General features: G+C 43.2%; 1 protein-coding gene across 1 annotated transcript in view; it reads right to left on the bottom strand.

Moving 5' to 3' along the window:
- The window catches only part of tg (thyroglobulin), a 333,710-nt gene that overhangs the window by 310,249 nt on the left and 10,429 nt on the right, over positions 1–13,032 (bottom strand). Inside the window, exons 5-7 of the mRNA XM_059646355.1 lie at positions 11,463–11,622; positions 2,577–2,683; positions 584–727 (exon numbers count right to left, since the gene is read on the bottom strand). Of these exons, the coding sequence (XP_059502338.1) occupies positions 584–727; positions 2,577–2,683; positions 11,463–11,622 (411 nt within the window). The remainder of the gene's footprint in view (positions 1–583; positions 728–2,576; positions 2,684–11,462; positions 11,623–13,032) is intronic.

Raw genomic sequence — 13,032 nt, 5'->3', positions numbered from 1 at the left:
TTGGACACAGCTTCCTATTCCTGCATCATCCTACTTAACATCACTAAGGTAGCCGCATCGGTGGAAGCGCTGTAGATATTCAAGGAAAAGTAGGTTAGTTCAGAGGTCGGTGCAACATCGAGGGCCAAAGGGCCTGTTCTGCGCTGTATGGTTCTATGTTCTGTGTTCTATCAGTTTCTCAGGACAATGAATGTGGTTCTCTACAGTAGGAGAACTCTCTCTGTTAAAAGGGCTGTCCAGCAGGGGCATAGAAAACAAGACTATTTGGGAGCGAGAAGAGACCTGAGGTACATCAATCCTCAAATCTATCCTAAGATTGAAAGGTTATATATTCCCTGCAGGAACTGAGACGAGGAGGAAAGCAATCATAACGGCAATTCAAATTTTATGCCAAATTAAGAATATTTTTGTGTAACAACAGAATAGATGGCATTTATGCAAGTCTTTTTTACGTAATTTCCATATAGCAAGGGAACAGAAAACATCATCAGTTAAAACAAGATTCCAGAGTCGCAAGCTGACCGTGAACGCAGAGGCAAACTATTAGTCAACATCAGAATGAATCTTCTCTGTGCGCACTTACATCTAAATCTGCCAGTGATCAGCAGTCGCACAGCGAGAAATCTCCTCTGCAAAATGCGATAAATGCCAGTGTCTGTGAACGAGTGCCCAAGCTGCGAATCATTGAAGATAGTATCATAGATTTCATCCAATAACAACTCCAGACCTGACAAAAAAAGGTAAAAACAGTTAGAGCAGGCAGGTTTAGGCTCTTCAAAACAAAATACTCTTCATACCTGAGGAGTAAGGGGTCTGGAAATAAAAGTCGTCAGAAAAGTCATTGGATTTGAAATGGTAACTGTCCTTCTCTCGCCGTGGATGTGCCAGATCAGCTGACTGTCTCCTTGGTCTTGATTTCAGATTTACGGCATCTGAAGAATTTCGCTTTTTCTCTTTAAAGTTGCTCTGCAGAAATGAAGGTGCTTGACAAGGGGTTGATCAACGAGAAGGGGACTGGCCCTTTGGAACAAATGGCTCTATTCACCACAGATAAATTGGAGAGCATTCCATGGAAAATAATTCCTACAACAAACCAGTCAATCTAACTAGTCTCTGCTAATGCTTATACTAGGTACAAAACTTCCTCCATTCTATCTATCTCATCTGAGCCTCTCAATGTATTTTTTCTATTCTCTTTCTCTTCTGGACTCCTTTAGACAGGGAGAGGAATGGAAGAAAGAGAGAGAGATTCGCTTTTAGTGAGCTATCAGATATCTCAAAGCACTTGCCAGCTGATGCAATACTAACCTGAGTTTGATTGAAGGATAAATATTGGGCAGAACACTGGGGATAACTTTTCTGTACTTCTTCAAAATAATGACATACAAAAAGCAGGTGGAGCTATCCATAATAGGCTCCGATCCATGGTGAAAATGATCGTTTTAACAATCACTCACGCAGCAAAAATCCTACAATCATTTTATAAAGGCAACTACTCTCAAATACTTAGCAGTGTGTTTTTTTAACTGTTTTTTAAGATAGTTGACAACTTTGAAAGTTCTAATGAGTTTATTCTGCAAAATCATACCTTTAGAAAATCCCAAATGTTATCTTACCCCACCCAAAGTAAGTCTTAGTTCTACCAAAGATGTCTTGGGACCAGATCAAGAGAGGTACTGAGCCTCTCTGAAAGTTGAGAAATAAAAAATAATCCTCCACCACTCACCCCCTATGCCCCCTCACCCCTATCCTCTTCCTATGCCATAACCATGCCAACTTAAATGCCCTCTGCACATTCCTGAATTCCAATTTAATGTCTACTCCCAAAATGTTTCTATCAAAATTGCAATCGGTCAAAATCAAGATGAACGCGGAGGTCTAAGAAAGCAGAAGCGTTTCCAACCAAAGGAGTTGCTAAGGCACAGGGATAGGATACATACCATGCCTTTAAGAAGGTGGGGGTGGGGGATAGTAATTCTACCGCAATAGGGAGTTAATTCAGTTGCTCGACTGACAAAAACATAGAGTAGAAATGTTGTCTTTGGCTGTGTTCTGTGATGAGAAGGGAAATTCAGGCAGATCCACAAGCAAACATTTTTCATGATGCAAAAGTTGAATGTTCTACAGACTTTCTTTGGGAACATGGCTATCCCTGAGAGCCAGCAAAGTAGTATGAAATGATATTCTCCTCACCCTGCTGAGTGGCAGTTTGATTAAAAAGTCAACCCTTGGGCTGTGCTTGATCAGAGCGATTCTCAGGTAACACAGGCCACCTTGCAACAGGAAGAGATGGAAGAGATGGTGGGGGGAGGAGGATTGGAATCACCCAGTGTCGACCACAGTCTCTGTGAGCCAGCGTGGAAAGTGTGGGCGTGTGAAAGTTGACTGAAACATGCTGCCTCACCACAATGGTTGAACACTGACTCAGCTTTTATCTGAAGAAGGGCTACATGGCTACTGACAGCGGTCATGCCTGTGGGGCTAGGCACCAGTGTGAAATCAAGGATTTGACAGAAGAACGGGGGGTGAGACCTGAGGAATATCTTGTGATTTAACAGCCTGGCGGGATCCCTCACCTGTGGCCTGAAGCTCCCGTCCCAAACTGTCAGCACAATAACAGTAAGCAGAAACATCAGTAAAACTCCTCCTGAAGGCACTGAATGTGTGGAATGCAGCTGGGAGTCTGTAAGGGAAGGATCATAAAATAAGCTCTCAAATTCCAAATACGCAGAGAATGAAAATACAATTCATAAATTCATACTTTGTATTTATTTTTATATTGATTTTTATAGTTATATATACATATCTACACTTAAGAGTATTCTCCAAAAAGTAAAGGTGCTCATAATTTGGATTTCCTGCACAATTTCATATCTGACCAATTTCCGTCACTATTTGTCCAATTGTAACTCCCTCCCATTCTCTCCTCCCAAATGTTTCCAATATATTTGAGTACCTTTTGTAGAATTGGCATTCAATTGAAACCAAAACAAAATGAGCACATGTGAGCCAACGGATGTGAGCCTGCAGATGTGAAGCTGCAGTTGTGAGTCTGCAGATGTCAGCTTGCAGGTGCGAGTCAGCAGATGTGAGCCTGCAGATGCAAGCCTGCAAATATGAGGCTGCAGATATGAAGCCGCAGATGTGAAGCTGCAGATGTGAAGCTGCAGATATGAGCTGACAGATGTGAGCCCGCAGATGCAGGCGTGCAGATGTGAACCTGCAGATGTGAGCCTACGGATGTGAGCCTCCAGATGTGAGCCTGCGGGTGCGAACCTGCAGATTTGTAATGCAGGGATTTCTTCGGAGTGTCCTGCCAAAACTTAGTCCTCAATTAGCAGCACAATTTCATATCTGTTTATTTATTCTTGTGACACGTGATAGCATCCCTACCTCTGAGCCAGAAGATCCAGGTCTCACCTGCTCTGGAGGTGTGTAACAACATCTCCAAACAGATTGAGTAAAAATATTGATTTGCATAATTATGGTTCATTACTGTGTACAAATTGATTGCCATGCTCCACATTTCACCAGTGACCATACTTCGAAAGTATTTCATCAGCTTTGAGATACTTCGTGCCAGTGAGGAGCACTTCAGGGACATTGGTTGTATTCCTCTGAACCATTGTCAGGCTTTCTAGCACTTGGCAAAGCGAAACCATATCTGTGCCCCTATTCATATATGTGAGATAGGACTTTTAGCCACAAAGGAAGGTTAGCACAGAGGTAGATGGGTCAGAAAACACACATCCACAGACAACCTATCAGTTTGCTGGCTTCATTCTGCTCCCACAACATTTTCCCAGAGGCAGAACTAGGAGGGCAGCTAGCAAGGCTATCGACATGGCAGGTAGCCTACTGAGGGTATTTACAGGCAAAATAATCAGAGGCCAAATAGTCTACTTCTGAAGCGTAGCCTCTGTTCCAGTGTAGAAATTGCAGCTGCCAATTGCTGTATAGTATGACACAATAATGGTTAGATCATGTTGTGGAGGTGCCGGTGTTGGACTGGAACGGGCGAAGTCAGAAGGCACATGACTACAACCTGGTGTCGTGTGACTTCTGACTTAATTAGATCAGGTTATAGGCTTTGACTGAGGGACAATGCTGCCCTGACACTGAAACGTTTCTCTTAAATTTGTTCAAATATTTCAAATAGAGTGGGCAGATTGACTTCAGTTCAACGTTGAACAAACTCTCCCTCAGTACTGTGCTAGTCTAGATTATGTGATTAGGTAAGAGTGCTTGTTACCACTGAGGCCAGGCTTACATCGACAAGCAAACATGATTAGAGGTAAAAATAAACTCACAGACATACCAAGCCTAAAACATAATGATACCCCAGTTATTGTTCACCCAACTATATGAATGCACAGTCTCTGTGAGCAATCGATGACCCTGCAGTCAGGTAAAGGTAAGATTTCCTGTTCAGGTCCCTAAGGAAGTCAAGTTGCCTACAGGACAATGATGATCCATAATTGCTCACCACCCAAGTTAGTGAGGAATTCAATCCTTACTGTGTCAAATGTCCTTCTGTCTTGTGAAATCCCCTTTTGAAAGGTGATGAAGCCATCACGTGGTTCAACATTTTGTTTCAGAAATAATGCTTCCAACTGCCCCTGGTAAGTCTACAGTCTAGTGCTGTACTTGATTCAAAATGCCAGTACTAATCTCAGCTATAGCAGAACTCAGGATCACTGGTTTAGGGAGGACTAGCCAACCTCAACAGCAACTTTTACTCATGTAGTCTTTAACATTGCAAAACCTCACAAGGTTCTTCACAGGAACTGTGTCAAATAAATCTGATACTGAGCCACACGACCAGCTACAAGGGCTGATGACCACAACCTTGGTCGCGTCTTTTTCAAAAGAATGTTCAGACGCCATCCAGTGGCCAGGCTGGAAATTGCTGAAATTGAATGTCTGACCAGAAGAGAACCGGCCTTCAATTGCAATGTTCCCCAAGCCACTACTTCCACCTCGGGGCCACACGTAGAATCTCTACAATCAAACAAATCATCAAAACCAACAAAAAGGTTCAGGCACGAAAAAGAATTTTCACTCAACCACACTCCTAACTCTGCATGTGTTGAGATAGGAAGGGAGATAAAGTTCTGGTTCAAACTTTTGATGTGTTTCATTGTATCTGTTCTGTTAGAAAGTGATTTATCTCATAAAGCAACTGATCCACACTCATTACTCTCTTTATGGAATCTGCTCCTAGAATTTTGTAACAATATGACATAGAAATGAACTTCAGACAGACACACAGTGGCCCACACAGTGTGTAAATATACATCCTTGATGCAGCAGATTAGACCAATGTGCACCAGTTCTCATTGCGCATCTCCTCCAGAAGAGGGATGAAATTCAGCAGTTGTCATTTTAATTTTGCAATGTAGTACTTTCAATATATGTGGTGACATCCCTACCTATAGAATCAAGTCTCACTTCAGGATTTGATGCCCATTGAAATTGTGTCATAATGTGATTAAGCAGTTTGGTTATCACTCTAAAAAATTCTCCTGAAATGACCACTACATGCAGAAAGAGTGGGAAAGATTCCTGGTCAGCCAGGACTGCCTGTGGTAGCTGCAGTGCAACAACATCCCCACATAAGAGGCTGTAAGAGGGACTACCACACACAAAATCCAGCATCAAGTGTGAGTTCTTAAAGGCCACGTTGTCGAGTAATGAAGCAGTTAAACATTGTGGCTGGCTGTGTCCTGTGCTTATTCGTCCAAAATTAATTGCACATCTCCCCCTGAAGGAATCACAGGGAACAGCAGCTGTAGTTTGCACTGCAATGTCATGATTTATGTGATGAATGGAGGTCTTTTAATATGTAGGTAGCATTCCTACTTCTGAGCCAGAAGGTCTGGGTTCAAGTATTACCCCAGGGTTGGGTAGCCAGGGAATGCGGATTCTTAGATTGGGTATTATTGTCTCAATGTTTGTCAATTCCTTTCCTAAACTACACATTATCTCCCTCTGTCACCTCCCTTAAAATATACTCACCTAACTGAGATCCCCTGAAGATTTCTGGAAAGGAAGTGTGCAAAGGGACTGCAGGATCAGGCTTTGGGTTACCATGCCGTGGTTGAATAGCATTCAATTAAATGTTCATTTGTCCCGTTGAGAAATTGTGAGGCTAATTGGCTCAAAGTTGAAAAGAACCACACAAAAGATAATGTGAACAGGGAAATAACTACAAGAACAATTTTGGGTTTTGGTCAATTTGGGACTTAAGTAAGATAAGGAAGTGACGAATGTTATGCTTTGGCTTTTAAGGGGAATATTGGAATGACGTTGGGGGTAGTCTTAATTTTGTCACAATGAGGAGCAATGAAAGAAAGCTGACAGCTGTTCTGATCACAGTGCTGGTGAAATACAAACATCAAAGACTGAAGAGAGATCAGAGGTGAGAGAAGATCACTAGTTAGACAAGTTTGAAGGATGCTAAAGGAACCAACACAGTCTGCTTGTGTTCTCATCATGTTAAAATAAAGTCTCATTCTACCATCTCTTACCCTGGCTCAATCTTTCTCAAGGCCTCTAAAATCTGGAATTCCTTATCTTTTCTTCCTGTCATTGCCTTCAGGATTTCACAACTGGCACGTCATCTTCATTAATTGCTGCTCATCGTTTTACACCCATTTTACTTCAATGCCATTCAACCTAATTCCTCTATCACTGAGAAAGACACCAGCCAACTCATCCCTGTCTTAGCCCAGCTATTTCGGAAGTCTTTGCTCATGCTATGTTATTGTTTCTATCGTACACAGGTCCATTTTGAAATGTTGATTGTCCTAGACTCACGATTTTTAGGTAGGAAGCTTGAGACTTATTCTGAAAACAACAAATACTGGAGATCACAGTGGGTCAGATAACATGCATGGAGAGAGCAAGCTAACATGTTGAGTCTAGATGACTCTTCATCAGAGCTGCAGTGTGGATAGGGAAGCATTTATGCAAATAGCAGGAGGGCAGTGTTGGAGTAGAACATAGAACATAGAACAATACAGTGCAGAACAGGCCGTTCAGCCCTCGATGTTGCACCGACCTGTGAACTAATCTAAGCCCCACCCCTACACTATCCAATCATTATCCATCTGCTTATCCAAAGACTGTTTAAATGCCCCTAATGTAGCTGAGTTAACTACATTGGCAGGCAGGGCGTTCCACACCCTCACCACTCTGAGTAAAGAACCTGCCTCTGACATCTGTCTTAAATCTATCACCCCTCACTTTGTAGCTATACCCCCTTGTACAAGCTGAAGTCATCATCCTCGGGAAAAGACTCTCACTGTCTGGGGGAGAAATGATGTTCATAGAATCCCTACAGTGTGGAAACAGGCCCTTTGGCCCAACAAGTCCACACCGACACTCAGAGCATCCCGTCCAGACCCATCCCTCTAATCTACATATCCCTGAACTCTACAGACAATTTAGCATGGCCAATTGACCTAACTTGCACGCCTTTGGACTGTGGGGGGAAACGTGGAGGAAGCCCACACAGACACAGGGAGAATATGCAAACTCCACACAGACAGTTGCCCACAGGTGGAATTGAACCTGGGTCCGTGATGCTGTGAGGCAACAGTGCTAACCACTGAGGCACCGTGTTCAAGGACAACATGAGTTCCCTGACCAGCAAATGAACAGGGGTCGCATCAGTGAGAGCGCCTAATCCTAACCACTGGACTACCATATTGATAGCTCAGTTTAAGTGGTCAGAATGTCAGAATGGCAGAACAATAATGTATCTAATTATCAGGCTGGAAAGAACAGACAGTCCCACTGGAGTGGGGGACCTAGAGAGAGGAGGTGGTGACAGAAAATGTATCAAGGAAACCTAAAAGAAAGGGAAAGAATGGGTTCACAGTTTGAAGGTGTTGAACTCAATACTGAGCCCAGAAGGTTGTAAAGTGCCTAATCTGAAGATGAGTTTATGCTGTGATTCACTGGAGCACTGCAGTAAGCCAAGAACAGACAAGTGGGCGTGCGAGCTGGATGCTCTCTTAAACTGAACAGCTACATGAAGGTCGGGGTCATGCCTGCACACAGACCAAAGGTGTTCTGCAGAGCAGTTACCCAGTCTGTGTTTGGTTTCTCCAACGTAGAATAGGCCACATTGGGTGTAATGAATACAATACACAAGGTTGGAAGAGGTACAGGTGAAATGTTGCTTCACCTGGAAAGACTGTTTACACTCTTGGATGGTGAGCGGGGGTGGGGGCGGGGGGATGGGGCAGGTGTTGCACCTTCTGGAGTTACATTGGAAGGTGCCATGGGAAGAGGGGGAGTAGTCGTGGAGTTGGAAGGAACAACCCCTGCAAAATACAGATGAGGGAGTAGGGGAAGATGTGTTTGGTGGTGGCGTTCTACTGGAGTTGGCTGAAATGGTAGAGAACGATCCTTTGAATGCGAAGGCTGGTGGGATGAAAAGTGAGAAAAAAAGGGACATGACGACACTGTTGTGAGTGATGGGAAGGGACAAGGTCAGATGTGGTTGAGGGCTGTACCAAACACAGTGGGCAGGAAACCATGCTTTTCGTAGAACAAAGCCGTGTCAGCAGCATTGTTTGGAAGGTGGTATTATCCGAACAGAAGCAACGTAGGGGAAGGAACTGGGAGAATGGGATGGAGTCCTTGCAGGATGAGGGATGTGATGAGCTGTAGTGAAGGTAGCTTTGGTAGTCAGTTGCTTTGTAGTGGGTGGCAGTCGATAGGTTATTCCCCAAAATGGAGACAGTGAGGTCAAGGAAATGAAGGGAAGTGTTGGAAATGGAAGATGTGAAAGTTAGAGAGGAGTGGAAAATCGAGATAAAATGAGCTAATTTTTCAAGGTTCAAGGTTTCAAGGGTTTTAAAGCACAAAGCAGTACCGAAACATTCATTGATGTACCGAAGAATGAGTTGTGGGATGGGGCCAGTGTAGGACTGGAACTAGAATTGTTCCACATACCCAACAAAGACACATACCTGGGACCCATAAGGGTGTCCATAGCATCTCCTCTGACTTGGCAGAAGTGAGATGAATTAAATGAGAAATTGTTCACTGTGAGAATAGTTTCAGTGAAGTGGAGGGAGATGTCGATGGATGGGGATTCTTCAGGACTCTGGTAGAAGAAGGAGTTGAGAGCTCCGAGACCATTATGGTGGGGAATGGAGGGTTTTTTTGGGGGGTCTTTTTCTGAAGAAGTGTCCAGACCCAAAACGTCAGCCTTCCTGCTCCTCTGATGCTGCCCAGCCTGTTGTGTTCATCCAGCTCTATACCTTGTTACCTCAGATTCTCCAGCATCTGCAGTTCCTACTATCTCTGCCCACAGCCAGTCATTTTATCACATGCCCACTTATCTGTCCTTGGCATGCTGCATTCTTCCAGTGAATCACAGCACAAACTGGAGAAACAACATCTCATATTCACATTAGGTACTTTTACAGCCCTGTGGACTTAATATTGAGGTCATCACTTTCAAATTGTGATCCCATTCCTTCCCTTTCTTTTAGCTTTCCTTGTTACATTTTCTGTCACTCTGTACTCTCTCCCTGTCCCCCAACTCCAGTGGGATTGTCCATTCTTTCCAGTCTGGCAATTAGACACACCATTATTCTGTCATTCTTACTTTCTGATCACTTAAACTGAACTATGAACATCCTTTCTCCCCAGCATTGTAACCCCATTCCCACCACCCATGTTTTGCATAAATGCTGTCCTCTCCACACTTCAGTTTTGATGGAGTCATCTAGACTCAAAACATTAGCTCTTTTCTGTCCATGGATGCTGCCTGACCCAGTGTGATCTCCAGCAATTTTTGTGATAACAAAGTGTCGACCTGGATGAACACAACTGGCCAAGCTGCATCTTAGGAGCACAAAAGCTGATGTTTTGGGCCTAGACCCTTCATCAGACCCTTTTCTCCAGCATCTGCAGTTCCCATTATGTCCAGCAATTTTTGTTTTCAGCGTCTGCAGTAATTTGCTCCGACATTGATCCTTGCTCTATCTGCTAGGACAAGAACACCCTCCCTTACAAATACAGTCCTAAAGTTCAAGAGTCAAACTGAACTCATAAATATTTGCTTGTACACATTTTGGTTTCACTAGAAATAGAAGAGATCTTTACAAAGGATCTCACAATGTCAGCTAGAATCAGACAGCCTCATCAGAAATTTCTCAACTTGCCAAAGTTTTAATCATTCTGAGCCCATGTCTTTCAACTCATGTGAACATTAGTGTTATCGAAAACCATCAGCATTTTAAACTTGTGACTTACTTTCGTCTCTTTAAAAGACTAGAAACAGGTTTGAAAAGTGAGCATTAATTTTTTTTAATTAGAATCACAAAACCACAGAAGAAAGACTCTTTAATCTCCTGCGGTCCAATTGTCCCATCTTTTTGCTGTTTCTCTGTAAATATTCATACTTTTTGAGTAGATCATAGAATCCCTACAAAGTGGGAGCAGGTCCTTTGGCCCAATAAGTCCACACTGACAGTCAGAGCATCCCACCCAGACCCATCCCCCTTTAACCCACTGAATCCACACATCCCTGAACACTACGGACAATTTAGCACAGCCAGTCCACCTAGCCTGCACATCTTTGGACTGTGAGAGGAGACCAGAGCACACGGAGGAAATCCACACAGACACAGGGAGAGCGTGCAAACTCCACACAGACAGTCACCTGAGGATGGAATTGAACCTAGATACCTGGCACTGTGAAGCAGCAGTGCCCACCACTGAGCCAATTTTCTTTTCTAAAATTGGTAAATAATCTGCTTCCACCCACTTCCAGGCCATGCATCCTAGCTCACAACAAACTGCTGCCTTTTAAGAAAGTTCGCTTTGCTTTGCCCTCTGATTATCTTGCCAATATCTTAAATCCATGTCCTTTGGTGACTGAACCTCGCGTCAGTGAGAACAATTTCTCCTCATTTACTCCATAAAAATGCGACAATTTTGAATACCTCTAATAATTCTCTTCTAACATTCTCTGCTCTAGAGAGCATCCCAAGTTTTCCTACTCTTTTCAAATAACTAAATTCCTTCCTTACTGGTACTATACTGATAAAACTCCTCTGTACTTTTGTCAAAGGCATAATATCCTCTTAAACATAAAAAGCTGGGCTGATTATTCATTGATAATGTTAATAGCAAAATTTGGTACCCTAACAGGGATGTCAGGAATTCCCTCAGCATTCTCCCACTTTGCTGCTGTGACTTTGCTATGAGTGAGTCTGAAGGCCACACTAATGCGTAGAAGTTTGGTGTCCATTACTGTCCTCAAGTGAAGGAGCGGCTCTGAGGATGTTCCCAATCACCATTCCCTCTCTAAAGGCAATATGGCTTATTCAGATGTTAACGGACTTGCTGCAGATTTGCACAGATTCTCATTTTTCTTTTCAAACATTAGGCCCATCTGTCCACATAGTTCTGAAACTTGATTCCCTCTTCCTTACCTGCTGAAGTTATTGACTAAGTCAAAGACCATCATATTGGTTGTGTTGATGAACCTACATTGGACGGGCAAGAACTTCCCATCCTTTGAACATTGTGGTGGGGACTTCACGCCAATACCATGGAGAATTCGCCGATCTTGAACCTCACAGCTTGTGGGACCTTTATTGATACAAAGTAATGTAAGTACGAAAATAAAAGCTTCATTAGAATAAATCCAACAGGCTTCCCTCCTCATTCAAAGGTTCGCCTGTGGATTTCAGTCAGGCCCTGATACTCTGCTCACCAAAAGACAGGTTTCAGGAAATGGTGAGTTTTCAAAGATTTCACACTCTATGAATCACATTACTTCAATTAAGAGAAGTAGACACTGCGGATTAAATTTACACTAAAGGTCTATCTGCTTTGGTGATTAGCCATGGCCTGGAAGGGGCCATTTGTATCATTTGCTGTTAGAGAGAGAGAAATACATGCAGTTAGTGGCTAGTGAGGGGCATTAATCCTCATAAAGCGAGGACAGGTCTCCAGTGTCAGACAGGTCTCCCACTCTGTTCACATTAGGCATTAAACATTAACACATCTGACTCTCACAAATTCAATCTGTGTACATCGTGAGCAAGTGTCACAAATCTTGGAATGAGTCCTGAACCCCTATACTTCAAGCCCAGGAAGCTTAAATATGGACCGGGTGAATTAATTTTGGTGGTATCTTTGGGAAGGTTTTCCATCTGAGCTTTGGGACTCCAACTTCAGGAATGAAATGGTGGTCCTGAGCCTATAGTTTCTGGAAATCAGACCAGAGGAGACCTTTACCTAGGGGTGGCCTCTAAGGTCAACGTCCAATTAAGGGAGAGTTGGACATTGCTGAGAGTTGTAGAAGACTCGAGGCATTTAAATATGGAGGTGCCTTCAAAGATGTAAGAATAAAATGAAAATGAATAAAGATCCTGGGATGGGAGGGAAACTGTCTCTAGATAGCTGTTTGGGATTTCAGGCACTCTTGGGGGATGGAGGTTTCAGTTTCAATAGCCCTCCCAAGCATCTAGAGTAATTTCAGCAAAATCACAAAATTGCCCTAATTGGGGCCTCAAGCAGGTAAATTGCCCATCTCTTATCAGCAGCCCAGGCAATCCTTTTGAACGCCTGATGGCATAGATGTACCAGTGGTCCATCATGGTGCAACTATTCTCCCTAGGTCCCCTTTCCTGCAAACCTGCCACATTCTATCCTTTGTATCTAGTGTAATATGGATTTTCCTGTTCTGCATTCAGAGACCTGGTAGTATTTGTATGATTGACAGCTTTAAGATGAACCTAATAAATGATAACAAACAAACATAGAATCATAGAATTATACGGCCCCGAAACAGACCCTTCAGTGTAACCAGTCCATGCTGGACGTAATACCAAACTAAACTAGTCCCACATGCCTGCTGCTGGCCCTTAACCCTTCAAAATTTTCCTATTTATGTATTTATTGAAATGACTTCCAAACATTGTAATTGTACTCACACCCACCACTCCCTCAGGCAGTTCATTCCACATGTGAACCACTCTCTGTGGAAAAAATTAG

Source organism: Stegostoma tigrinum, chromosome 5, assembly GCF_030684315.1.
Source record: "Stegostoma tigrinum isolate sSteTig4 chromosome 5, sSteTig4.hap1, whole genome shotgun sequence".
In the NCBI taxonomy this organism is placed as follows: Eukaryota; Metazoa; Chordata; class Chondrichthyes; order Orectolobiformes; family Stegostomatidae; genus Stegostoma; species Stegostoma tigrinum.
Note: the sequence above shows the minus strand (reverse complement) of the source record. Positions and strands in the feature narration are given on the sequence as shown.